Source organism: Montipora foliosa, chromosome 3 (assembly GCF_036669935.1).
Source record: "Montipora foliosa isolate CH-2021 chromosome 3, ASM3666993v2, whole genome shotgun sequence".
NCBI classification, from domain to species: Eukaryota; Metazoa; Cnidaria; class Anthozoa; order Scleractinia; family Acroporidae; genus Montipora; species Montipora foliosa.
The window spans coordinates 18,932,121-18,959,620 of NC_090871.1; the positions used below are offsets into that span (position 1 = coordinate 18,932,121).

The window sequence follows — 27,500 nt, forward strand, 5'->3', positions numbered from 1 at the left end:
GTCAGACAACATTAGCCTGTTCTGAGAGAAATAGGAGGAAAATGAAGGCCAACGTTTCGATTTAAAAGTTGTTTTACGAACACTTGTTTTCGCGCTTGAAAACGAGTCAAATTTTCCACCATTTCGTTTTGTTTGTCTGAGTTATGACGTCACCCGCGCGCTTCGCTATTGGCCAGCCTCGAACCCAGGCTCTCTCTCTTCTCCTCCCTTGTCGTCAAGGGAGGAGAACAAAGAGAGCCTGGGTTCGAGGTTGGAAATTGGCCTAATTCTCCATAATAGAGGTTTTGCACGGCAGCCATGTTGCATGGCAGGAACAATAGATTTTTTCCTATGGGAACAAATGTTCTTTCTAATGCGAAACATTTTCATTGTTCCTGTAATCCAACATGGCTGCCGTGCAAAACCTCTTTTGGCCACGTTCGATTTATCAGCCAATTCACACTTGGCTACGAGGCCTTACGGTTAAATTTTAATATTATTTTGTTTAGAAATCTCCCTTGAGACTTTCTGAAAGAAAACAGATTAATAGTTGCTGTTAGTCTCGGTTTCGAAGTGAGTCTTGCTGCTCAACTGTTGAAAGGGAAATGAGTTTGATTTGCATAAGAATGCGCACCTCATTTTCATTTGAATGTTTGTGCACCAGGACTCGCTTTGAAACTGAGGCATGCAGCAACTTGGAAATGGGCTAAATGAGCCATAAAATTTGACCATAAGGCCTCGTAAGCATGCCTGAATATTGATATATCGAACTCGTCCTATTGCATTAGTGTGTTTCTTCAATGTTTGATAGTAGACAGGAATTGACAGCAGAAATTGGTCTAGTTGAAAAAAATTAATATATCAATTATTTTTGCCAGTATATTAATGATAGTAGAAAAGACGTGGATATCGTTTTTAATAAGGACTTTGGTAGTCGGGATCTGAACTGAAATAGGCAGTTTTTGAAAAAAGTCCAATTATTCAAATCACTTTAAAATTTAAGAGTAAATATAAGGGAAATAAGTTTAACGTTTCTATGTCTGCATGACATCATTTTCGAGGGACTAACAAACTTAGGGGTGAATTTAAATGAGTGAAGGGTTGTGGTTTAAATTAAAATATGTATTATTAAAATTATTTTTCTTTAAAAATTATTTTGATTTTTCTCTTGCGTAATAATAAAAACAGGCTTATGGATCGTAGGCAAAGACAATTTTAAGTAACAAGGGTGTGTACTCGGTTGGGTAGTTTTAATAAAGTCTGATAATTGCTGATAATTATATCTAGAGCGGTTTTCTATTGAGTGTCGAAAGTAATTAGCGAATTGCTTTAGTTTGCCATTACTTCACTCAGTGATTGGTTCAAAGTTCTCGTGCCACTTTTTCAACCAATCAGAAGTAAAACCAAAACCATTTTCACATTTTCACATTTCCCCGCGGTTTGTGTCGGCTACATGTAATTACTTGGAGTTTTGATTGGTTTACTGGAGTTTCTCCGTCCTTTTTGATTGGCCAAAGTAATTACTTTGGTTTTGGTTTTACGACACTCGATTGAAACTCGCTCTATTTCAAAATTACTGTGATTTTAATTTTCGTGCATGAGGATGGGAACACCTCATAAACGGGTCGTGTAGCAGCAGCAGCAGCAGTTCTTGTTGGGTTCAAATTGACCGGATGAACTTCGTTAAGTCTCAACTGAAAAAAACGTCTCGGTGCAGAGTAGAGAACCAACAAACTCACATATGACGCCGAGTTCTGGAATCAAACCCGGGTCACATTGGCGGGAGCTAGCCGAGTGCTCTCACCATTGCGAAAGCCAAGTGCAAAAAGCCCGAGAACTTACCCCGAAAAGCACTGTGTGAAACTAAGATTCTTTAAGATTTGAAACAGCTACAGAGTTTCATGACATAAAGTTTCCTTTTGGAAAAAAAAACAAAACAGCTGCATAGTTTCACGACATAAAAGTTTCCTTTTGAAAATCCAAAGCGCTTTATGTCACGCGAAATACGCCTGAAAACGTTCTGGACTTTCGACAAACGATCCTGCTTACGAAAAGTGTTACACTACGTTTATAAACGAGCAAGCTGAAAAAAATAAGCGAAAAACAGTGAAGCCATTTCTATCTCAATCATAAAAATTACAATTTCCTCGATTGTGATTGGTTTTTTTTTTTTTTTCAAAAAGGGGTTGACCTTGTTGTGTGCGAGTTGGTTGACCCCGGAATTCTGAAAAAGCAGTCTTTTTCTGTAATTGCTGTGTAAAGTGAGCATTTTTAAGCCGAACTGTTTGTTGATTAGTCTCCTTCTCAGCCGTTTTTTGCGATCCCCCACAGAAACGGAGCGTTGGGTGACAACGCTTTGGACGGAAGAGACAATTAGTTGAAGTATGCGGGTTTTTTTCGTGAGAGATTTAGGTGTCGGAAAATAACTTATATCCTGTTATGGTGTCCTGTAACATTGCGGCGGCGTCGTCTATTTTAGCCGGAAAATTGCGCCCCAAAACCCAGTTCGGAATTTATCCGCGGGATCTAAGCCATTTATTTCTCGCAATTTTTGAACGCCAACATGCAAACCCATAAAGGTGTGTTCGGATGTACTACCTATTACGAAAAATGACCTGGTTATCGTGATTTGTCAGTGGGGAGCAGATCAAATAATTGATCTGCGAGACACTGACAAATCACGATATTTTGCGATAACCGAGTTCAATAATTATTTTGTCATCCGATGACTGAGTTAACTTTATTTTTCACAATTCCCAACTATTAAAGCTTTTTCTGGAAGATCAGGAAAGCGAACTGCCATTTCCACACAAGCGCGTGGTTTCAATTTCTTATGAGCAGAATATTATTTGCAACAAAACACTTTTTGTAGACAGTTATTTACAGGTCATGTGGTGGGCTCTCGGCCAATAAAAAGGAAGGAAAAAATCCATCGAATGCGTGCGGCACATGCAGCACGATAATATTTCCTTTTTTAACCAATAATATTCTTGCTTTGTGGCCTTGTCGATTTAGTAGCCGTTGGCCGTGTTTTCACGACAGCCGTTGTCTCGCTTTAACATTCCTGAAAGTGGTTTGTTTGCAGACGTTGTTAAGCGACTAAAAATGATACGTGTTTTCACGGGTAAGATTAAATGAGAAGAGAGCACGTGCCAAGACAATAGTAAAAGTAATAAAACTAGATTCAGAATAACCGCAAGCGTAGTTGCCAACTTGCTTAAACTACCTGGTTTGGTGGCTTAAATTTAATGAGAATTCTATTGAAATTTGCCGACTCGCTTAACTTAAAGCAAGTTGGGAAAGGAACTCTTTTCACGGAATTTTCGGTTGTCACTCGCTAAGCGACCTGAACTGAAACCGCTCGTGAAATCACGGCTGTTGTCGTTGCTTAAACCAAAAAAAAAAAAAAAGAACAAAACAAAGCTTAACTGACTCACCCTTGCATGGCGAAATCTATTAATCACCAATTTATGTCACCGTGAACGTGACTGAGTTTGTCCCTAACTTGACCGAAAAAAAATTCCATTTTATCAATCAGTGATTGTAACGTCTCCGTCAACCCTAGTCATTGCTTGTAAAACCCTGATGAAGAAGGCATTGCCTCTATGTAGTATATTCCTTCACCGTTCTATCAGCCTTGATACTTATGGTTTTCATTTTATGTGACATCTCATCGCTCCGATATAGAGCCTCCTCTCTTGGGAACCAATGGGTTACGTTTTACCCGTACACTAAAACCAAAGCCCACGGAATCCCCTCATCACAAAAGTTTTTTTTAAAGTTAGGGTTTGGTATTTCAAACACCTTTATCCCTCTTAAAGTATCTTACTTTGTATTTATATGTTCGAGTCAAATATGTATTTTAAATATTCGGAAGTATTATCTGGATGATAGTCTTGCAAAGAGCACTAATTGAATTTAATACCATTATCCGATTGTGTGGGCCAACCATGCCGGCAAAAAACGAGTCAATGACTGACCCCGCAAGCGACAACCCGGAATTCGAGAACGTGAATGTCATGTGAGGTGCTTCGTTCTTCCTTTGCCGTTTGTTCGTTTGTTTTTTTTCCAACGCCAATACTTTACTGTTAATGTTTTCAAGTTTTCTTTCATAGTTTAAAGCTTCATAACACAAAGCAGCTATTGCTGATGAGTCTGAAGCGTGTGGAAGACTTTCACTTGCGGCCCAAATGAGGAAAAAAATTCTACAAAGATCTTCGTTCTTCCCGGGACACTTGCCACTGAGTTGTGGGCTAAGGAACTCAGTACCACTGTTAACACTTTTACTTCCTCTGGTACTGTTTCTAATAATGCTGTTAAAATTGGCTCCAACTTGATCGTGTGGGCTTTTTTTACTGCAGCTTCCCTGCTTTTTGAAGGGTTCGGCAGCCGGTCTCTCGGGCGGCTGTTTTTCACTGGCAACGCCAGTGTAAGCACAAGACATACTCAGAGGCATTAACTGTTTGGTAATTAGTATCTATTGTCTGAACAAAAGCCACTCACAATCAAAGCGCTATGATTTTGCGATGTACTTGACCAGCCAGAGGCGACCTTGACCAAATAGCCCGAGGTCTTTTGTCACGAGATAGATTTGCGTTTGAAAGGTCCAGTAATTGTGCTTAACCGATGGTGCATTTATTTTAAGCGGGCTCCATCGATTTGTTTATTGATAGGTCAGCATGACTCCATTTCCCACAAAGAAACGACCGACTAATGGCGTCTGTGTTTTCAAAACAAAGGACTGAAAGGTTGATTTGGTTCAGCAATTTCCTTTGTTCGGTAAAAGCTCACTTACATCAGAGTTAATAACTCTGCTTACATGCAGTGATTAAGTGACACTTAGGATTTTGTACGTAAAAACGGAGTTTTCTTGAATTTTGCTCGTGTAATTTATTATAGCGGTAGAAGTCTTAATCCCTGAAACGTTAGACTTTCACAAACAAACTGCGGATTTAATCCTCTCTAAGAAAGTTTCAAAAATGATGGCGTGCCCGGAATTTTATGACGAAAACATTTTCCTGTGTATGTATTTGAATATTTCTTGGCCAAAACAATACAAAGCGAAATGGGCACGACAAATAATTGTTTGTCGTTCACTCTCTGCATGAAAAATGTTCGGTACCGTGTGTGGTTTCCTGAAATGCGTGCAATTATTTCCCGATCATGCAATAAATGTCGTAACTCGAGATATGGAAAACGATAGCCCAGGCCAGGTCAATATGAGCAGACGAATCGCCTTTCTTGTCGCAAAATGAAAGTGAATGATACTATTAAAAAGATTCACCAACAAGCAATAAAAAAAAATGAACAAAATGATCTTAAGGTTATACATTTTCCTTTTTCGGTGAGTGATTCATCCTTTACAAATTTTTTGCCCGAATTCACTTTCCAATGATTTTTCGATCGCATTTTTGCACAAATGCATTGTCCTACTTCACTGCACAGTTTATTTCGCCACTATGACTTCTGTAAAAAGGCGCTAGGCTTTCATGATGAAAATTAACGTATTTTCTGTTCTGAGAAAGTGACCGGTTATAATAGTAGCGTAGTATTGTGCCTTCGTTAGGAAGTTTGGCAAACATTTCACTCGAGAGAACGCTTTCGACTATTTAATTTGTTGGTTTTACTGAGTGGCAAATTGATCTTTATTCGCGGAGAAGCAGTTAGGTTATGTTTTGTCGCTGGAGTTCTTTGTGGAAATACGTTACTGCCTCCGATTTTTTTTTGGTATTTCTTTTGGGAAATCAGCGCGATGAATTAAGCGAAATTCCCAAAAAAATGCGAGCATTTGAGGCAGGAAATTGTTAGCATTTTCCGGGAAAAAAAAGGTGTCCGCGAAAAACAAACACAAATCCAATCCAGTGACTTGAATTCAAGAGGTTCCAATGTAAAAGAGACGAGAGAGCAATTTGGAACATCGAGATTTTATTAAATAATACAGGCATTGAAAGGCCATGGAAGCTACAAGCTGTGATGATAAATGTCTACGTTTGAATTTGAAAGCACAATGAATATTTGATGTCAGATTTAAATAGTGTTTAATAATTCAACACAAAAGATGGGTAATTTCATGCACGGTGGTGGGTTCCGTGTTCCTTTTTCACCGAATGACAATATTATAAAACTGCTACCGGTAAATTGCAAAATTTTTGTACACATCGCGGTTACTGTTCTTAAAACGGATGGTTGCGTTTTCACATTGAAAACCCTACGTGAATGGAACAATCACAACCGTTGACAACATCGCTGGAACATGAATTGCAAATTCTTGCTCGGTTTAATTACATTCGCCCCTTGCTAAGAACCCATAGATCAACAGTTTAACAAGCTGCAACATGGATTCACAGCGTGAAATGGAAACAAAACCGGCATAAACAATATTGTGTGGTGTTACAGTTTTTAACTTGCAATAAAACGATTTCTGTCTATTTAGTTGTTGAAACTATAACAGAGATATCGATGCTTGAACATATGTCGTCTGAGCAAATGGATATTTATTAAAACCAAGCTGTTTTTCAGTCTTGAGGCGACGCTCGAAGCTATATGAAAATTGATATGAGTGAGATCGTTTCCAAATCTTATCCCTATTTCTTTGTTGCCATATTCATGGAACTTTTATGTCAACGCGGTTATTTAAGTGGAAGTAATATAAATCCACAGGTTTTCGGCGCTTTGAGGTCTTGAGGATTAAGCGTTGAGGAAAATTCGTTGCGCGATCGAACACTTCAAGAAGTTGCGGTTCATTTTCGAGCCCCACGTGCTGGATATTTTTTTCGGCTTTTCTCTAAAAACACGCGCTTTCTTTTCATGTCTCGTAAAAGCCTCTGTGCTTTAATCAGTAATCTTAATGAGCCAATCGAAACGTGTGAAACTGTCAAATGTGAATTGATCTGTTTTTGTTGCGAAGGGTGCTTTCCGCTGTTTTGTCCTTGACTGGTCGCGATATTATTTTCCTTTACTACGAAGTTAGACGAATATATCCCATTTTGAGTTAAGGATCACACTGTTTGAGCAGCGGCTACGCTACTTGCTTTGCTCAGCGGCAAGCTGGGAGAGGGAACAGCCATTCCTGCACCAGCTGTTGAAGAACTTTGTGAACGAAGGACGGGCGCGTTAAATGCATAAGAATATGGCTGGTTTACGGCGGTTCGCGCTTGAGTAGATTTATAAGTGCTCGCTGAGTTGAGTGTTTGAGGCGTCAGAGGCCTTTTATCCGCGGAATTCGAGTCGTTTCCTCCGCATTTCTTTCTATAAAATCCTCGCCATGACTGGAACGTTTTCGTAGACCAAACCCACATGTTGGAAGTAATACCCACGGCTAAGAGCATAAAGTATTTCACTGTGGATAGCTCTACGCTTGGTCCCTGATCTTCCACACACCTCTCGACGCCCTGACAACGCAAAACGTTTGTGCGCCATCGTTCCATGTTAGCGTGCTCGTAAAAATAGCAAGCAACCACAGAGGTAACTGGCACGGTGTATAAAACAGAAAACACGCCGATTCGAACCATAAGCTTCTCGAGTTTATTTGTGTCGGTTTCTTTGTTCTTTAAAACTGTTCGGATTCGGAAGAGCGCGATGAAACCAGCCAAGAGAAATAGTGTCCCCAGGATGAGGTAAAGAGATAAAGGGGCTAACACGTAGCCCCCTAGGTTTTTCTTATCGCTATTGCCGACATAACATAGGCCGCTAAGCTCATCTGCGTCTACTTTTCTAAGGATAAGCACGATGATAGTTTGAATTGCAGGTACAGTCCAAGCTGCGATGTGGAAGTATGTGGCTTTTGCTTCGATGGCCTCTTGTCCCCACTTCAAACCCGCGGCCAGGAACCAAGCAAATGTGAGAACAACCCACCACAGGGCTGAGGCCATCCCGAAATAATAAAGCAAAAGAAAAACAGCCGAGCAGCCGACGTGATCCGCAATGTTCATACCTGACATAACCACATGTTGTTTCGTTTTGTCGCAAATAATTTTCTCCGTTCCGGCGATCGCGCGCACGATGTAGCCTATAGAGTAAAGGTTATAACACAAGGATAAAAAAATAATGGGTCGCTCAGGGTACTTGAATCTTGAAGTGTCTATAACAAATGTTAAGACAGTCAACCCAGTAGAGATGAAACACAATACAGACCATACGGTGATCCAACTCTCTACGAAACGTCGATTGCTCCATGTGTAGTAGACATTCTCGCCGCATCTGGGAACGCACATAAACTCTTCGTACTTATCAACAGCTATAAATTTCTCTTTCAATGCGTTTCTGGTGTTGTTGTGGCACATTTCTCGCGTGGTCACAACCCTTGTCGTGTAAGTCACGTTCGAATCGATTTCTTGCGAGTCAGTGTCGGTTATCGGAGCAGCCGTTGTCTGATCTCTTCCCCATGAGCCAGCCCCTAACTTTTGCAACACCTCCCTATACTTGGGGTCCATAGTGTCGAGGGTTTTCAAGAATTCTGACATGTTTACAGGGCTGTGGTGCATGTTGGGCGCTGCCATGCACAGTTTACTCGTATCACTCTTAGCTCGGGGGTCACCTTGAACAGGCATTCGATTACAGTCTAGAGTACCAGGCCAGTCGAATCCAAACTTCTTCATCACAGGAGAGCAGCCATTTCGTGCTGCTTCGCACATCGATTTGCAGGAGTAAAGTGGGTTGTCTAGTCCCTCAGAGCACATAGGTGCAAAAACCGAACACAGAAAGAACCGCAACTGGGGCGCACAATTGACCGCCACCAACGGAGAGAACTCTTGAATTTTCGCTGCGGCGTCCTCCTGGTTTTCTTGACCCAAGAAGTTGGGAAAGCTCGTCGTGTTGTAGCCGATGTTAGCACAAAGAGTAATCGTAATTTTCTGACATTTTAATTTCTTACCCTGCAGTCTAGGCAAGCAAATCAAAATGACGAAAAGAGATCCGAAAATACGGCTGAAAATAGGCACTGATCTCCTTCGGACCTTCATCGAGTAATGGTTTGTTGTGATTTCATATGAATCGTGTTCGTCACTTCACACAGAATAGTTGCAACTGCAAGCAATCTTCGTTGATTATTCTCATTCCTTGTTATTTGCTTTAAAATTGTCAATATGCGCGCCTGCCTGTCAAACTGTCCATCAAACCTTTGTTCCGCAGACAGCTGGCTTGTTTCTATGGGCAGGGCTGATGTTTAAACCAATCAGACGTCCTTATATCTAGATTACAGGCTTCCGCCAGTGGGTTGATATGAAAGCGCCACGGCACGATTTACAGTCTTTGTCGGGGCGTTCTTGTGGCAGTAACAATACGTATTGCGGAAATTGGTCTGAATTTGCAATTCAGGATGCGCTGTTGGGCAAAAGATTTCAACAAGTTATTAAAATGCATTTATGCCATGTTTTCCAATTATCGCCGCAAAACGTTTCCCCTAGGAATTCCAATTAACCTCTGTTTTGGATTCTGTTGTTTGGGGATAACATGATCCCTAGCGATCCTTACGTCGCTTATACAACAACGGTACAAAATTCAAATTGTTACGAGAACAACGAAGTTTCAAGATTTATCGGATAAACTTACAAAGTATCTTATCTAAACTCCCTTGTTAGGGCGAACCAGAAGAAGCTAATAAACTCTTCAGTCTGAGATTTAATGATGCATGATTAGTGAAGATAAGTTATGCAATTTCTTCAATGGATACTTGTCATTCAGCTTTAAGTCGGTACCGCAGCTTTCCACTTTATTCTGACAGGGCGTGACTTCAAAGACCACAGTTAAAGAAAAGACCCTTCCGCTTGAATAGACAACTAATTTTCTTGTACTGATTAAATACAAAGTCCATAAATAGAATCCTTGTGGCATTATTGTGAACCCAATTGTCCAGAAAACCGAGTGATTAAGGATTAATTTTTGCCAACGAGATGTCTTCTGTTTAAAGCAACATGGCGTTCTGCTTAGTGTTTCGCTATCATTTTAATTGACGCATTAATCTTTAGTAAGGGAATCAAACCCCGACAAACGTGCAGCCTTAATTGAATAGCTACAAAGATATCAAAGGAATGATATTGGCTTTCATAAATCCACGTTGATTGAAGACATCTTTTCCAGATGATAAAATTAAAAAGCAAGCCGGTGTCATGAACTTTCGGTCTAAGTCGCTTGGCTCTTAAGGTTATTTTGATTCCAAACAAAGCTTTATCACTAAAAGGTTTCAACAGAAGAGCCGATTGTTCATGTTGTAAATTGGCCCTTGATATGTTTTGAAAACCTTCGCATTGTTTGATTTCCTTACGTTGATTTTTTCATGTGTTATTGAAGTTGCCTCGCAGACCGTCAAAAATAAAGTTAACTTATCGTCAATTGACATACTTGAAGCATAATTATATTGCTGTGCTTGTTTTCTTCTTATTCTGATTTCTAAATATCGAACAGGAAAAAAACTTCGTTTGTCATTCTCTTCGCTGCGTCTGAGGCACAACAACGCCAAAAAACTGCATATTTAATGAACAAAAACAACATCACACGCATCCTTTATCTTCATACATTTCGCGGCGGTCCTCTACAGATTTTTTTATATGCCCTCCCTCTTTGTGCTCCGTTCATTCCAGAGCACATTTATGTCAGAGTGGTCGGGAAGTGAAGACAAACAACGCGAGTTTATGTTTGGACATGAAGTTTTCTTTACCTTTCCTGTCATCTTTGCCCAAGTTTCCTAATTTATGCTTCCGGAAACATGGAGCAGTCTTCTTTGGTTGTTTTCTCAGGCTTCAGGATGTCGCTCGGACAGCGATTTTTGCACAATCCAGGAATTCAAAAATTTTCGGCGTATTTTTGTCGCCATGCAAAAACCAGCTTTAAAGGGCGGATTTCAAGAATGAAGGACCTCCGTAAAGCAGCTTAATTGAAGAACGACTTTTCCAATCTTTTCATTTGTTAAGTTAATTCCATTTAGAAATCAAAGCAAGATCTGGCAGCAAAGAAAAAAGAAGAAAAAATTCAATTCAAGGTTTCTTCTTTTTAGTCAGAAAAAAATGCACTTCACACTGAAGTCTCACCTTGTTCAAGGTCTCTAGTTTATCAGCAAAGGGCACATTCAAATAGCATCGATTTGTTCTTTGCGCATGTTAGGTATTTTGGAGCTACGTGATGGACCCCTTTATAATACTCGGTGTGAACGGAAGGCCCGAAGAAAAGTGATCACGAAAGCCCTTGGATCTCGCAATACTACAATTTAGATACTTCCTCGGCTAATTGAATTACCCACGCTTTTGTTTTATGAAAGCAAACAGCCCCAGAATTCTCAGATCCCATCATTTATCAAAGTCAATTATCAAATTCTGACGAGTTAATTGGAACCTTTGGTTTGAACGAGAGACGAGGTCCAATTTATTTATTCGCAACAAGAAGTTCGGCCCCGCGAGGAGTTATGTCATAAAATGACCTCTGATTCTCCACCCGGCTGAAAAAAACATTTGTTCCCAGCTAAATAACACTGCTTTTCTTGAGTACAACATAAAATAACATAACATAACATAACATAACATAAAGCCTGCATATAAGTATAAAAATAATAAAATACATTAATTATCGTGTATCGATGTATATTAAATATTAAAAAACTAAGCTAAGGACAAAGCATTATCGAATATACCTTAAAATCTAAAAATATTCGTTATCAACGTCTCTGATTCGACAAGTGGAGGTAGTTGAACTGTCGAAGAGAAAGTCTTTAAAATATTATTTGGTAGTAAGTCGTTTTTTGATTTCCTTAAAAGTAAAATTGTCAATGTGATCATTACAGTTAACTGAACAAGGCGAGTTTAGCAATACACTAGCCTGCGTAGCAAGCGTTTCCGTGGAGTTTTCTGACCGTCTGTCCCTCTCCACTCTACCCTGCGAGCAATTGGTTTCTCCTACGCTTCCCGAGAGAGAAGCCATTGCGAGGTTTCTCTCTGGGGAAGAGTAAGAGAAAACAACTGCTCGCAGGGTATCCCCCATGCACACTCTTCCTTTTTGCTCTCGCCCCATTTTTTGCTCGGTCAAAACATCGATAATTTCTCTTCTGTGCCCCACAGAAACGCTTGCTACACGGAAGAGATGCTGTGCCTCTGGCAAAACCAAAGTCTGCCCTCTAATTAAGATCCAATAAGAAAGTCGTCCAGCCCATGCAACAGAACCGCAATATTTTCATCCATGGCAAGTAACTTGATCATTTCTAACTCTACCTTAAGCGCTGGTGAAATACAAACGAAATATTCATTTCATATTGTTGTTTTTCTTTCTTTCAACTGATCAGAAATTTAAAAAAAATTACTTATTTTTAGGCTTCTCTCGTGACTTCGACGGTTTTCTTTCTTATGAGCAGGAAGGGTCAACTTGAATTGTCAAGGGTCGAATTATTCTCTTATCTGCAATGACTTCTTTAGACTTGTTGATAGAAGTAAACCAAAATCCAAAATTTGATGATAATTTGGTTTGTTGCAGTCATTTTTGTTTCCTATCCTCTAAAACGTTTCAGTAAAATTTGCTTTATCTTGTATTTCAGCTCACTGACTCGGTGATGCTACGCTAAAATTAAAGCATGTCACAGTCTTTGCTAAACAGATAACTGTATTCATCAGAGATTTTGACACTAAGAATGTTTAGAATCTCTCGAAAGTTATGTGATAAATCGCTATCGCTTTAAAATATATCAAACCCACCGATATTGTAGAAATCCCTTTTTTGTCCCGTGAATAAAGAAACCGCCGAGCACGTTCCCGGCTTCGGCATTTTTTTCCTTGATTCTCATGCGGATTTTATCATTACCGCTTCTCCGATTTCCTCCTAAAGGAAAGAGCCTTTGTGTCTCTCGTTCAAGGTCCTTTTCTGTTCGGAAGGATCTTCAAACCGCCTAATCCTGTTTCAGGATAAGTCTTATCTGCGGCTCTTCCTCAAGTACTGAACAGTAAAATTCATGATCAAGATTGGCCTGAACAGAGCAGAGTTGAAGTTATGAGAAGCAGAAATAATTGAGGGGTGGACCATTAGGCAGGACAACTGTAATTAAGGGTGGGGCTGGTGAAATAGGGACAAAAAGAATCATGTGCGAAAAGTTTTCTTGCACACCAAAAGCAACCTAGTAGAAAAGGAGAAACGGCTTTCAAAAAAAATCCCGCGCGGAAAATTGGATCAAACTAATTCATTATAAGTTTTACAGAGGATTTTTCAACTTCTTCCCTAAAGTTATCCCGGCGTTGGATAGCTCCGTCACCCCTGGTGGAGATTTAGAGACTAGAGTGCCAAAAAAGGAAAGAGAGCAAGTAAACAATTTGCCTTCTGCCATGGGCTGGAAATCAAAACAAATGACATGGATATTGAGGAAGTACGTGTGAGGACCTAAACCAACGGCCGATAATTGAGGAATAAATACTGCCTTTGTAATAACACCTGTAAAATGTTAGCTTTCGACAAACTGTAGACCACGTCTTAAAAGACCTCTTGTTCATTAATTTTGCGGGCATCGTTCGCAAAGAGTACAAGACGTTTTCCTCTATGTCTAGTGTATATTGCACAGTATTGCAAGGACCATTTGATCACATAAATTCATAAAATGTGCTACATAAACGCTCCATCATTGACGCTCACTAAAAACAAAGACGCTCACCAAAAACAAAGCTTCTTTCCGAACCCTCAAAAATGAAACCCAATCTTTAATTGGAAGGGCTTGTTTCCTTAATGGGTTTTGCCCTCTGTCCAGTCATCTAAAATACCGACCGTGTGAATCTGGGAAATCTCCAAACATGAAAAATGTCATATCCTGATAAAATTTGAAGCCCTTGTTTAAAGTGCCCTCCAATTTTTCCGATTAAGGTGTCAGGATATCCTTTTTCATTTTAAAAATGTCGCAAAACTTAGTTTTCAGCAACATTACGGTTTACGTGACTCAATTTGATCTTTTCTTTCATCAAGTTAGAGTTTCATATTTCCGAAGAAAGGCTAGCCTTATTACATAAGGATTTATTCTATCATCAGCTGTTCAAATTTCTAATACGCATTGAAAGAAAAAAAACTTAAAAATCATTTCGGGAATAAAAATAAATTTACATTTCCACCAGTCTCACTTCACTAACATGAAGTGAACCTTTTTCTCTTTTTTTCGTTCACTTGTATTTGTAGAGACAATAGAAAGAAGAAGCCGAGAGGTTCTGATAGCTGGACAATCAAGGACTTGCCATTTTTAACTAATTTAAATCTAGGAGACATTGATAGCTGACTGTTTTTAAATGGGTGGTAAAATTCGGCAGTACTCTTTTTAGAATGGGTGTTTGAACTGAAAAGCTATTTGAAACGGGTGACCGCTGGCCAAAATACACGACGACCACTTTCTATCCGCTCTAAGCCATCAAAAGCTCTCTATTTCAACTCTGTAAGTCCACCGTCCTTCCAGTCTCAGGCCGTTGCAGTACCTGGTTTTGTCGCTTCTTTTTCATCACTATGGCTCTGTAGAGGAGTTTCTCACGCTTTTTGCCTAGCTGTATAAATGCCTGGCTCATTGCAAAGGCAAACACAATCCGAGAAATATAACATTGAGCTGTGAGGAAATGGAAGTGTCGACGCAAGAAATGGAAAAAATTCATCCACTTGCATTTGCGCTTTTTTTTTTTTACATTCTAAAAATGCTCGAGTAGAACTACTCCTTCCATACCACCACGGATAAAGTTGTATCCAAGGTGGAGCAACCTCCTTCGCCACCATGAAAAAACGACGTTAACTGAGCCCGCGTATATACTTGTTCTTCGTGTGAACTCTTTGCTTCCGGCAATATTTCAACGCACATTTGAACTTCCCTTAACCCAGCTTAGGGCCTTGACTGCTCCGCAGGCAAACCAAAGAAAAGTATCGCAACCTGTCCTGCATAGCTGACGAGATATTTCATAGCGGGATTATTTAAACATACGCGAGTAAATCGATGGTTGCTCTGATGTGTTTTGGCCGTCATGATGGCAAAAAATCCCTGGACGCTTCGCCGCTTCGTAGCTCATTCATCACTACTCAAATTGATATTTAACCATTTCATCCTCTCTTGTCTCCAAAACACTTCCCCCACGTAATCTTTGTTGTTATTCGATAATCGATTTTGGAATTTGTACTTCGTTGTTTGAATTTAATTAAACGCGCTACAGAATTGGTTTTAATAATTGCGAAAACAACTGCTTCAAGTTTCCAAGTGTGTCAGCAGATCAATTAAGCAGAATGGAAAACATCTGCATGGCCCAAACTAATCGAGTAATAAACAAAGAAAACGAAAAGTTACGGTAAGTAGATAGTACGCGCGCTGTGATTGGCAAGTTTCGGTGCATGATTCAAAACTCATCAGCTCGTTAACCTAAACACGCATGCGTGATTGAGAGCTCTTTTCAATATTTAGTCGGATGCAGTATCGCACCTGTGTTATCGCGCCAGTATCGCGCCAAGCTGAATAGAATCGTCAATGCAACTTATTATTCGATTAACTCTCATTTTCTTTCAACTCGCATGAATCTCTTGCCTTTTACTAAAGATTTCCCTGGAGGAGAACAACTGAATGAGTCTGTAGGCATATTTCTCGCCGCCGTTCCAGGAGTCCGGGCTTCTGATCAAACAAAGGAAATACTTTGACATGCAATGTGACCCTGCAGTCAGATCTCACGTGTCCGGAGGCCGTGTTTTTTTGTTGTTATTTTTTATCGGTAACGTACTCTAGCTAGTTTCGATTAAGGAATTGCGCAAATCACAGGCTTTTGATACTTCATGGCAACCTTAAGTAAAGAAAGTTCGTTTAAAAATACAGAGGAAAGTCTTCCTCTGTGAATGCGCGTGGTTCGATGCCCTCGGCCTCAGCGCTTACCGAACCAATCGAAGAAAGTTATTGACAACGTTAAACACGCATGCGTGAATGAGCACTCTATTCAGTATTTATTCGATACGGCATCCCACCTGTATTACAGCGCCAAGCTGAACCGAATGGTCAATGCATTTCTTCCCTCGTTAGCTCTGGTTTTCCTTCAACACGTATAAATCTTTCGCCTTTTACTAAAGATTTCCGTGGAGGAGAACAACTAAATGAGTCTGTAGACTAATTTTTTGTTGCCCTGCCATGTGGCGGGGCTCGTCATGAAACAAGTGAGTAACTTTGACGGTAATGCGCAATTGAATCTTGTTTTGATCAAGGAAATGCGAAAATGAAGCTCTCGTGTGCACACAGGGTGATTCTCACGGTTAGTATCCAATCAAAAACCCATAAGGGTTGAAACGTGTAACGCGCGTTCACTGTTACTGTTACTGTTACTGCTCCCTTAACGCCGCACGGCGCTGTTGGGGCCCAGCAGATGAAGCAGCCTCACGTACAAGCCCACGCCAGCCATCGCGGCAGCCGGCAGCCCTGGTAGCCTCAGCGAAGCTGAGGCCTGTCCACTCAGTAATGTTGTCACTCCACTTCTTCCTAGGTCGTCCTCTGCTTCTGCCACCTCTGACTGTGCCCTGAAGGCACGTCTTGGCCAAGCCGTCACTACGTGTGGTGTGACCAAACCACTTCAATTTCCTGGTCTTCACAATCTCAAGAAGTTCTTGATGACATCCAATTTTGGCAGTCAACATCGCTCTAACACTGTCATTAGATATTCTTTGCCTGTAATCGATTCCTAGCAGTTGTCGGAGACATCTCATCTCAAAAGAAGCTACCCTTTTCTCTAGGTAGGCGTCGAGGGTCCAGGATTCACAGGCATACAGAAAAACAGAAATGACCATTGATCGTAAAAGTCTTATTTTTGAAGATAGAGAAATACATTTATCATCCCAAACAGCTTTGAGTTTTGAAAGAGAACTTTGTGCTTTGGCCATTCTGGAGAGGATTTCAGATTTGGAACCATTATCAGTCACATGATTCACATGTTGCAGAGAACTGCCATTGACTATAATGTCATTTTGAACCTCGTTTGCATGGGTATTTGACATGATTTTTGTTTTCTCAGCACTTATTTCCATACCAAAAGCAGAACAGCTCTGATTAAGTCTTCTGATTAGTTCAGCGAGTTCAGCTTCTGAACCAGCGAGGCCATCAATATCATCTGCGAAGCGCAAATTGCTGACAGTCCTGCCACCAATGCTAACTGTTGATTCATGACCTTCAAGAGCATCTGTCATGAGCTTCCGAATATTCAGTGCTAAGTACCATATTTGGAAACCCCTCTCTCTAGTTTATTTCGCACGAGAACATTGGTGGTATTGGGTCACAGTGTTCTTGCGAACTGATTGGTTGAATGTTTCTCTCTTGTTGTTCCAAATATGGTACTTAGCAAATCGAATATTCAGAAGCTTGTTTCCCAGCACACAAGGGGCCGTTACGCGTTTCAACCCTCATGGGTTTCTGATCCAATTCAATCTAGTTTTGATCAAGGAAATGCGCAAATCACAGGCTTTTGATATTTCATTGCAAAATCGGAAATTTATGTCAAGAAAGCTTGTTTTAAGGTACAAAACAAAGTCTTCCGCTGTCGATGCACGTGGTTCGAAGTCCTGAACACGCATGCGTGAATGAGCGGTCTTTAGTACTTATTCGATAAGGCATCCCACCTGTGTTACCGCGACAAGCTGAATGGAATCGTCAATCCATTAGTATCGCGTTAACTCTGGTTCTCCTTCAACTCGCACAAATCTTTCGCCTTTTACTAAAGATTTCCGTGGAGGAGAACAAATAAATGAGTCTGTAGACTAATTTTTCGTCTCCCCGCCTTGTGGCGGGGCTGGTCATGAACCCAAGGAATAATTGACGCGCTTGTGTATAGAAACGTTGTAATCAGGTCTCTCTGTCGGGATACACTTGATGCAAGATGGCTCTGTGCCAAGTCAATAGTAATCTACAAAATACTAAATGACTACACCGCTCCCGGCCTTAGAAACTCTTTCATTAGAAGGGATAGTGATCAGACCAGTTACCATCTATGTATAGTTACAGATCTGAAACCTCCTGTTTCTAAAAAAGAAGCTTTAAGTATAGTGGCGCGATGCTTTGGAACCAATTCAATTCCCAAAGGAAGCAAAGTTAGCGGAGTTGTTAAATTGATTAAGGAATGCATTAAAAAGCAATTGGGTTACGCCGTGCTATATTCCCTCGTAACGCTCTCGTGGTCTAAGTTTTATTTGTAAGTTTATATTTGATAGGTTATATTCTGTATTATACTAGCCATGTATTAGTCTTATAATTATTTTTTTAGACACGCCCTCCATACAAATCAGGCTACTGTTGTTGGGGCTACGTGTTACGTCTTCACACGCCGTGATTCTGACGTTCCGTAACGTATTCTAGGTAGTTTTGATCAAGGAAGTGCGCAAATCATGGGCTTTTGACACTTAAAACCTGGGAAATTTTAGACAAGAAATCTCGCGTAAAACTACAAAAAAGCACTTGCCGTGAATTCGCGAGGCTCGCAGCCGTCGGCCCCCGCGCTTGCCGAAAGAATGCAAGATATCCTAAACACGCATGCGTAATTGACCGGTTTATTCAATAATAATCAACCCACATATGTTTCCGCGCCAAGCCTAACACAATCGTCGAGGCAACCAATAACGTTAGCTCTGGTTTTCCTTCATCCCGCAAAAGTCTTTCGCCTTTGAGTAAAGATTACCGTGGAGGAGACCAACTGAATTAGTCCATATACTAATATTATGACGCCCTGCCTGGTGGCGGCGTTCGTAACAAATCAAAGGACAACTTTTGACGCGAACGTGCGTAAGGTGTTCCAGGATACAAAAAAGGAGTTTCGCTGTGAATGCGTGCCTCAGCGCTTTTACAGGCAACAAATAATTAACTCAGAAGTGTTCTTTGTGCACTCAATGGCGGAAAACTGTTGCTCGGACTCACTTTTTCATTTTTCTTTTTAAAAGAAGAACAAAAAACAATATAATGTTTAATTAAGGTGCTTTCAGGATTGCACATTTCTATCGCGGTTGATACATGTTTTTCAACATCATTATTCCTGTTTCAGTCTGTTTAACCTGCCTCAGCTTAAGTAGCTACGAGGCCTCTCGCTCGGTACTAAGTCGGTAGCTAATAGAGTTAGTTTTTTTGTGTCGGTGGGTATTTGAAACACTAGAATTTGGCTCCCTTTGCAACTGCGATGATCAGCATCATAGCCTTTGTCACAACCGCAGTTCTACACATGTCGTATATAAAAAAAAACGAAAGGAAAGGAAAGGAACTGAATTTAAGTGTCCAGTCGTTCTAGCGCTGGAGCACTAATTGGCGACACTGTAAACTGAAATTAACAATTAACTCAAATCAAATCAAGTAAAACGTTGGTTTTTGAGGAGAGGGCAGAACCGGAGTACCCGGAGAAAAACCTCTAGGTGAAGTAAAGTCAATTTATTTAACGTCGGTAGTTCCTTCAGTTATGAAACTGGTATCAATGGAAGCCGACAGTGCGCCTTTTACGAATCACTGCGACCTAACACGGGAACCCTGACTACAGCGTTTGATCGCACGTATTCCATTATTTTAGGGCGAGCCCCGCCACAAGGCAGGGAGACGAAAAATTGGTCTAAAGACTCATTTAGTTGTTCTCCTCCACGGAAATCTTTAGTAAAAGGCGAAAGATTTGTGCGTGTTGAAGGAAAACTAGAGTGAAGTGTGGTTATGCCAAATGAGGAACACAACCAAAGTGCCGCGGCGATCCATGTGGGAGGGATAAGTTGAATTTTGCGGCACAGAAGGCATGCGCAATGTTAATATGAGGTGTGGTGAGATTAATTGTCCTTTGAGGAAACGCAGCCAGTACTCTTGAAATTACTACAAAAAAATTTCGCTTGTTTCAGCATTCAAGGCAATTACTTTCGAAATGTGAAGAAAACTCGGTGGAGAACTGATTTTGTTCATTGTAGTAGCAGATGACTTTTATGACAAGCAGCGACCTGCATGCCACTCGCCGTATCTCATAAATGCAATGTAAAATCTTCCCAGTATCGTGTTGATCTTAAATTCCTTTTTATGCTTTTCGAATGGATCCTGGTGAATCTAACCAGCAAATGTAAATTGCTTGAATAATAAAGCAACAAAGGTTGGCTGTACGGATGGGGCTAGTATTTTTTTTTTCGAAAGCAGCTAGGGTAAAACAAGTCACTCCCTGAAGACGTCAGGCCGTGCCTGACGAAATATTGGAAAAATATACTAGTTTCATGGGAATTTCATCAGCTTACAATACTGGCCATAAATCTGCAGGATCCGGCATCTTTTCTTTGTCCAGTTGGCCCTTAAATAGGTTGTTATAATCAATGACTGTGAATTATATCAAAGACATATAGATTCATTGAATTCTCGTTAGATTTGTTAAAATCATCTTTTTTCCTTTCTACAATGACCATACGAGCAACAAAATCAAAGTTTGTAATTTACCAAGCAGGCCTGTAGAATACGTCCTGTCGTATAGCTAATATCACTATACGCGAAAAATAATACCATGAATGAACTATTATACCAGCATTTGTTTCACTCGCTCCTCGTCGGGGTGGATTTGTTGCGCAAGATGAAGCACGCCCTCCCGACATGTTGTGGAATATTCGTCTATTACTAGCTTGAAGCGCCGCCACAAGGCAGGGCGACAAAAAATTGTCTACAGACTCATTCAATGTTCTCCTCCACGGAAATCTTTAGTAAAAGGCGAAAGATTTATGCGAGTTGAAGGAAAACCAGAGCTAGTAACCCATCAGCTTAAACTGACCATTCCGTTCAGTTTGGCCTGGTAACACAGATGGGATGATTATCGAATAAGTATTGAATGGATCGCGCAATTACGCATGCGTGTTTGGAAGCGTCAATGAACTTCCTCGATGCCGGGGCCGACGGCTTCGAACCACGTGCATTGACAACAAAAAACATTTTGTGTAGTTTTATAACGAGCAGGTCTTGATTTAAATTTCCGAGGTTTCAATTAAATATCAAACTGCTGTCATTTTCGCTTTGCGCACCTCCCGGGAATTCGTCACTGACAGAAGGCCTCTTTAGACAAGAAATATGACTACAGAACTTCATCGCACGTTCGTATCAAAGATATTTCTTTTTAATCCATGACAAGCCCCTCCACAAGGAAAGGCGACAAAGAAAATTGTCTATAGACTCATTCAGTCGTCCTCCTACACGGAAATCTTTAGTTAAAGACGAAAGATTTATGCGAGCTGGAGGAAAAGCAGAGTTAACGAAAGGAGTGCCGCCGAAGAGGTTTTGTTGAGATTGGCGCGGTAACGCGAGTGGGATACGGCATCCAACGAATATCAAATAGAGCCGTCAATCACGCATGCGTGTTGGGGATTGTCAATGAACTTCTTGGATCGTTTTTCGGTAAGCGTTGCTGGTGACGGCTTCGATCCACCTACATTCACAGCGAAAGCTTATTTTTGCAGTTTTTTAACAGCCAATCTTGACTTACGTTTCTCAGACTGGAATGAAATATCACTGCATATATTCAACTTTTGTGAATGCTTTGATAAATAGAAGCGTGGAAGCTTCTTCCGTCCGCGTCAAAACTAACATTAGGCTGATTTAGCAACGGAACGGGAACGTCAGTGGCGACGTCACGAGCAGCAAAACTACCAATGAGAATTTAGAATAGAGAAGAAAAGAGTGGAGTCTATTCTATTCTGAATTCTCATTGGTGTTTTTTCTGCGCGCGCCGTCGCCACTGACGTTCCCGTTCTGTTTTTAAAATCAGCCTATTAGGGAGCTTAAGCACGCGCGTTTTTGAGACGGGGACGACAACCGGAAGTGAGCTGTTTTCCCTTTTGGCTTGTGTTCACACAACCACATTTACATCGCCAAGTATTTTCTCTCCAAAAGAGATAATTCGTATAAAAATCTGGGAGACACCACTGTCCTGGCACGGGAAATGTTCTCTTCCGGTTGCCGTCCGCGTCTCGAAAACGCGCGTGCTTAAGCTCCCTATTAGTAAAAGTCGGAAGAAAGCCAATTGTATTCCATGATGACGAAATGAAAACAAAAACAGGTTTTCCTATTCTCGCAAAACGGCGACTTTGCCTGCCATCATTTTTTCTCTTTCCCGAGCTTGTCGAGAGTGACGAGAACAAAACATAGAAATGGACGTTAAATGCATGGTCGCCAAAATGCCTTCTCGACTAGAATATCGGGCGCCCGTTTTTGGCGTTTGATTACGCAACAGAGGGTGTGTAGCTTGTTCCAAGCTTGGCCTTCTTTCACAGGCGCAGTATTTACGTCGATAAAGGAAGTCAATCGTGATGACGTGCTATTGAGTTTTTAAAAATCTCTTTGCGGATAAACTTAAAAGGGTCAAAACCATGACTGGGTCGTTATACAGCTGACCCAATAATTCCCAGTTATATCTTTTCTTTTTTTTCCACCCCTTCGGCCATTATAATTAAAAGCACGCAATCATTTCCCAGGATTTCCGTTGCATGATAAGGTTTGTCTTGTATTTGACTCATTTTTCAACCTACAGTCTGCTGACAACCCAACGTTGTTGCTCTCAAAATGGTCCTAAATAAAATGCGTTTCGACTATAAAGGAATGCCATGAATTTTTTTCCTCAAAACACTGGAGAATCAAGTAAGGAAATGTTCATGTTTTTCTTCGTTTCACCCGCATCGGGAATTTTGTTGTATGAAGATTGGGAAATGAGTACACAGTGTGGATATCCACCTGATCAGCCTTGGTTAGCCTGTGGTCTTGAAGGTCTTTAAGTCTTTCTTCTAAGGCTGCAAGCATTGATTCATCTCTAGAATTCTTTCTTTGGAACTCATCTTTCTCCTTTAATAGTTGGCTTTATGACCAAAATAGCATAAAATAAAATAAAAATGAAAGGATCATTGTTAGCCATTCGATTCCTGGACTTCAAATTTGTGACCTCTGATGACGTTTAAACAATACAAATAGTGGTGACGGAAAACTTACCACTCAAAAATTATGTTATCTGTCTTCTCGCAATACATTTGCTGTGCTGGTAAGCCTTTTAGCTACTATATATGCTACCGTCTAACAGCATAATCATTTCAACTGACCCAATAATGCTAACGGTTGTAAATTAAACCTTTAAATCTTTCTTCTCCTCCCTTGCAGTTGAATAGAGGTGATAATTTGTACCCAGATTTCCAACGGTCAAATCGAATTTGAGTCTGGTCCGATGTGCACGATTTAAAATGACATCTCTAACTAAATTATTTGTGACGCATTTTACTGTAGTTCTCCTATTTCTCAATATATGCATAAATATGTTTTTTTTTAAACCCCCTTCAGTCCCCCACCTCCCCGGCCTCACAAAAAAGAAGAAAACAAAAACGAAAAACAGCATACTAGAAAGAGAATTATTATAATTTCTTCAAAGACCTTGATATCAATTCAAAAATTTTGTTCCTTTTTAACAATATTGGATCCTTTCGTTTGTAGATCACTTGCTACTTTTGTTTATGATGTTAGCCGATTACAGATATTCACGGTTATTTTTAATTAAATAGATCAGCAATTTCCATTGCATAATTTGATAGGTAATGCCATGTATGAAAATTGCCGGCAATATTTGAACAAATTACTGTTGTTGTTGTGATACAAACAATAAAAACATAATAGCCGTGACGTCACGTGCATGCACTGTATTTTCACTCTTTAAAGAGCTTTAGATTCTAGGACGAGAACGACTACGAGTACGAGATTTTCTCAATAAACAACAGTGAGCGCGCGCAAACCAGCGTCATTTTGGCGGGAAAAACGTGACACCGTCGTCATTTTAGTACGAAGTTTTGCAAAAATGTCGTCGAATCAAAACATTCAACAACATGGTAGCATTTTTGGCATTTTTTGTTGAACAAAAAGGCTCAGTTACCAGCAATAAAAATAACTGAGCAACCTATGCTACCAACAAAGAGTAAGATTAAGTGTACGGGTTATAAATTTCCTCTATATTTTCGCTAACTACGGCCAGTCAAAACTCGTACTCGTTCTCGTCCTCGTCGTAGAATCTAAAGGTCCCTTTTATCGACCACGAGACCGAAATCTACGTAGCTCTTTGTGTGACTGACCTCGCGGTGCAAAAAATTACTGTCCGTACATTGCTAACTTCTCTCTTTATTAAGAGCAAGGATTAACTCTTACGTCAAAGCCTTGTTCAATGCATCACATTTAAGATTCGAAACGTACAGTTGTGTTTTCTGTTCCGAAATTTCTCGCATTAAAGACTCTGTTTCCTCTTGTAAATCAACCGGTCCACTCGGTAGACAAATTTTGATAAGATTTTCCGGCTTTGCCTCGAGGGGATGGGATGGATCTTGAGCTCGTAATCTGAAGAAAGATGAATGAATTTTTATTCAAAGGTCAAGTGATCTTGGACGCCTTCCATTTGAATGGAAAAAGCCGGGCAGGATTTCCTGTTTAAAGGATCAGGACAATTTCCCTCGATCAGTACGGAACAGGAAGAGTCACGTTCCTTTTGCATGGTGTCTCTTTTTCTTTCTTACTTACTTTCTTTTTTTATTTCTTTCTTAAAGAGACCGGGTACTAACAATTTACAATAACAAACATCTTTGTGGCCAAAAACCGCGCTTTTAATTTATCAAGGAGCATGGCACTAGTGGGACGCAGCAGATGATACAGGATTTTGTTATCATTTGGATCCCTTCAGCTACCAAACAGTTTGGGATGTAGTGCAGCATCTGTGTATTGAACAAAGAAAAAGGTCTCATCCAGTATGGCACTCACTTACTCATTTTCCAAGTTCTGGCGCGCTGCAGCAATGCGCTCGATGTGGTGCCCTAATTCCATCAAGTGATCGACCAACCGTCTGTTTTAAGAAGGAAAGAGCATGTTATTTAAATATTTATTTGATGATGCATCAGGACTATGCATCAAACTCAAACTGTATTCCGTTTGGTAATGTGAGCCTTGTACAGCCTCTTAACTGAATTCAGGTTGGCCGAAGACAAACCTAATTTGAGATCACTCATCTTTAGCAAGGAAACATCTGGCCTCGGTTTTCAACAGGACTGGTGGAGAGTGACGCGCTAGTGTTATCCTCCTTAAAGCTACTCAGAGTGAAGAGATCATGTCTAACTTGCCTCTTAGCTACGGCCTTTTCTCTCCTCTCTGATTGGTATCTGCCTAAACCCTGTCCCATTTACTAAGTGTTTTCCCGATTTGGATTATGAACTGTCTTTGTGTAAGCAATAGAGCTAAATTCCGTTTTACTTTCGTGACGTCAACAAACAAAAGAGACACTAGCACTGATGCGCGTGCCTTTCATCAACGAATCAGATTTAACCTTAAGCCGCGGCTACACGAGCAATTTTTTGCTCGCGCCGGTGATGCGATTTTTTTCAAATTTTGTCGCGTCGTCAGCGCGCCAGTGTCAAATATTCCAAGGAACTGGAATCAAGATGAACAGTTCGAGTTCAATTTAATTAATCATGAGTTGGTCAAGAGTGCTCTACAGAGAATGAAAGCAAACAAAGCAACTAGTCATGACCACATACCACCACGTGCACTCAAGGCGTCTATTCCATCAATTACACGGCCTCTTAGTCATCTAATACTATCATCACTTCGAGAGCAGTCCCTGACTCTTGGAAACGAGGAAAGATCGTACCACATCATAAAAAGGACTCACAATTAGAGAAGGAGAATTTCCGACCAGTCACAGTTCTTCCAGCAATGTCTAAGATCTTTGAACATCTTATTCATCAACAATTGACAGTACACTTAGCGAAGATTCTTCATAATTTTATGTTTGGATACAGAAAATATCATGGGTGCCCGACGGCACTCCTTGCGCTCACTGAACAATGGATGGAAGATCTTGATAATCACAACATTATTGGCACAGTAGCCATCGATTTAAGTAAGGCTTTTGACTGTCTACCACATGACTTAATTCTGAAAAAACTTAAATTCTATGGCTTAGGTGCTCAAGCGCTATCTTTAATGCGAAGCTATCTCTCTTCTCGCCATCAAAGAGTGTAGGTCCATATCAGCCCTTTGGCTGCCCCTTTTAAACCTACCTATCAATGAAGTATGTATGTATGTAAGCTCGGTATCGCCTTCTCCACGTGGGAAGGGGTGTTAAGAGGAGTCCCTCAAGGCTCTGTCTTGATAACCTACATTGTTTAATATTTTTATAAATGATTTGGCGTATTCAATAACGCAATGCAGGATTATTAATTATGCAGATGATACAAATATCCATTGTTCCAATAAGAACGTACGTGCCCTTGAAGACAACCTAAATAGTGATCTTGAGAACGCAACTACATGGTTTATTCAAAATGGCACGAGACCAAATCCGGAAAAGTACCAGGCTATGGTCCTTGGCAGAAAAGAAGATAAGCCACTCTTTAATCGGGTAATATTGATATCAGAACCGCAGAAAAGTACTCGATACTAAGCTTAAATTTGACGATCAAGTTTCGAGTATTTTCCGCAAAGTAAGTGCTCAAATAAACGCGCTTAATAGACTGAAAAATATTTTACCACTTAAAACCAAGGAATCGCTATATCGTTCGTTGATACTACCGCATTTTCATTACTGCAACCAAGTTTGGCATCATTGCGGAAAAAAAAACTGCGAAAATCGAAAAAGTCAATGAAAGGGTGTTGAGATATGTCTATAATGATAAACATGCATCTTATCAGCATCTCTTGGAAAGAATAAGACTACCCTCCATGGAATCACGAAGAATTCAAGACATGTTACTGACAATGCATAACAGCATATCGAACAAAGCACCATGGGCAATTAGGAATCTTATTGATTTACGCTCATTTAAGTACAATCTTATAAATTAGGCGCCAAGAATATGCTTTATCTTTACCTAAAGTTAACACTACCAAATATGGACTCAAGTCATAGAGATATTTTGCAGCCAAGAAATGGAATGAACTCTCAAATGACATTAGAATAAAAGCGAGCACCGAAGAAATAGTAAACGGAATTAGATCATTAAATTTCGGGGATTAGTAGCTTTGTAACGTTAGTTTTAATAGTATTTTTTGATTGCGGCGGTAATATTGTAATAAAAGTTTTAGAGGGGTTTTCAATTGAGTGTCGAAAGTAATTAGCGAAATTCTTTGGTTTTGCATTTACTTCACTCAGTGATTGGTTCAAAGTTGTCGCGCCACTTTTCCAACCAATCAGAAGTGAAACCAAAACCAATCGTGGCTCGCCCGTGCACATTTTCCCGCGCTTTGTGTCGGCTACATGTAATTACTTCGAGTTTTGATTGGTTTACTGGATTGTCTCTGTCCTTTTTGATTGGCCAAAGTAATTACTTTGGTTTTGGTTCAGTTAAGACACTCAATTGAAAACTGCTCTAGTTTTTTAATTAGTATTTAATTTGTAATTTTACCCGATGTGATATTATCGTTGTTAGTTGTTAGGTTTTCATTGGAATACCTGTAAACCAGCTCTCAAGCTAAGTGTATTTCCACGTTAAATAAAGTATGTATGTATGTATTTTATATCTGAGGCGAATGGCGGGGCCCCCAGTGGGGAGAGTGCAATGCCCGCCAGATATAACGACTAATCCAT

General features: G+C 40.3%; 2 protein-coding genes and 7 non-coding genes across 14 annotated transcripts; 4 read left to right on the forward strand and 5 right to left on the reverse strand.

Annotated features, from left to right (window-relative positions):
* Positions 1-5,882: 5,882 nt before the first annotated feature.
* On the reverse strand, positions 5,883-12,916 carry LOC137997002 (frizzled-4-like). Of its 3 annotated transcripts, XM_068842672.1 has the most exons (3): positions 11,004-11,161; positions 10,634-10,915; positions 5,883-9,300 (listed from the first exon to the last, which is right to left on the reverse strand). In XM_068842672.1, exon 3 carries the CDS (start codon positions 8,937-8,939, stop codon positions 6,978-6,980), a length of 1,962 nt encoding a protein of 653 aa, XP_068698773.1. In that variant the 5' UTR covers positions 8,940-9,300; positions 10,634-10,915; positions 11,004-11,161; the 3' UTR covers positions 5,883-6,977. The 3 variants fall into 3 exon arrangements, with proteins under 3 accessions (XP_068698773.1, XP_068698774.1, XP_068698775.1); XM_068842673.1 differs by lacking the exons at positions 10,634-10,915; positions 11,004-11,161 and adding an exon at positions 12,651-12,916; XM_068842674.1 differs by lacking the exon at positions 10,634-10,915 and having other exon boundaries at positions 11,004-11,158.
* A 2,524-nt stretch (positions 12,917-15,440) lies between these two features.
* On the forward strand, positions 15,441-15,559 carry LOC137998206 (U5 spliceosomal RNA). The gene has a single exon (XR_011122771.1). It is a non-coding gene; the product is annotated as a U5 spliceosomal RNA (small nuclear RNA).
* A 399-nt stretch (positions 15,560-15,958) lies between these two features.
* On the forward strand, positions 15,959-16,079 carry LOC137998224 (U5 spliceosomal RNA). Its single transcript, XR_011122785.1, has one exon. It is a non-coding gene; the product is annotated as a U5 spliceosomal RNA (small nuclear RNA).
* A 1,513-nt stretch (positions 16,080-17,592) lies between these two features.
* LOC137998225 (U5 spliceosomal RNA) lies at positions 17,593-17,711 on the forward strand. The gene has a single exon (XR_011122786.1). It is a non-coding gene; the product is annotated as a U5 spliceosomal RNA (small nuclear RNA).
* An 827-nt stretch (positions 17,712-18,538) lies between these two features.
* On the forward strand, positions 18,539-18,658 carry LOC137998208 (U5 spliceosomal RNA). The gene has a single exon (XR_011122773.1). It is a non-coding gene; the product is annotated as a U5 spliceosomal RNA (small nuclear RNA).
* Positions 18,659-19,470: 812 nt separating this feature from the next.
* Positions 19,471-19,591, reverse strand: LOC137998239 (U5 spliceosomal RNA). The gene has a single exon (XR_011122800.1). It is a non-coding gene; the product is annotated as a U5 spliceosomal RNA (small nuclear RNA).
* Positions 19,592-20,541: 950 nt separating this feature from the next.
* On the reverse strand, positions 20,542-20,658 carry LOC137998241 (U5 spliceosomal RNA). Its single transcript, XR_011122802.1, has one exon. It is a non-coding gene; the product is annotated as a U5 spliceosomal RNA (small nuclear RNA).
* Positions 20,659-21,036: 378 nt separating this feature from the next.
* On the reverse strand, positions 21,037-21,155 carry LOC137998198 (U5 spliceosomal RNA). The gene has a single exon (XR_011122764.1). It is a non-coding gene; the product is annotated as a U5 spliceosomal RNA (small nuclear RNA).
* Positions 21,156-22,364: 1,209 nt separating this feature from the next.
* LOC137994568 (uncharacterized) lies at positions 22,365-27,393 on the reverse strand. Of its 4 annotated transcripts, none has more exons than XM_068840158.1 (4): positions 25,975-27,393; positions 24,684-24,761; positions 24,077-24,262; positions 22,365-22,751 (listed from the first exon to the last, which is right to left on the reverse strand). In XM_068840158.1, the coding sequence occupies exons 2-4, from the start codon at positions 24,740-24,742 to the stop codon at positions 22,550-22,552; spliced, it is 447 nt and encodes a 148-aa protein (XP_068696259.1). In that variant the 5' UTR covers positions 24,743-24,761; positions 25,975-27,393; the 3' UTR covers positions 22,365-22,549. The 4 variants fall into 4 exon arrangements, with proteins under 4 accessions (XP_068696259.1, XP_068696257.1, XP_068696256.1 ...); XM_068840156.1 differs by having other exon boundaries at positions 24,122-24,262; positions 25,036-27,393; XM_068840155.1 differs by having other exon boundaries at positions 25,036-27,393.
* Between the last annotated feature and the right edge of the window lie 107 nt (positions 27,394-27,500).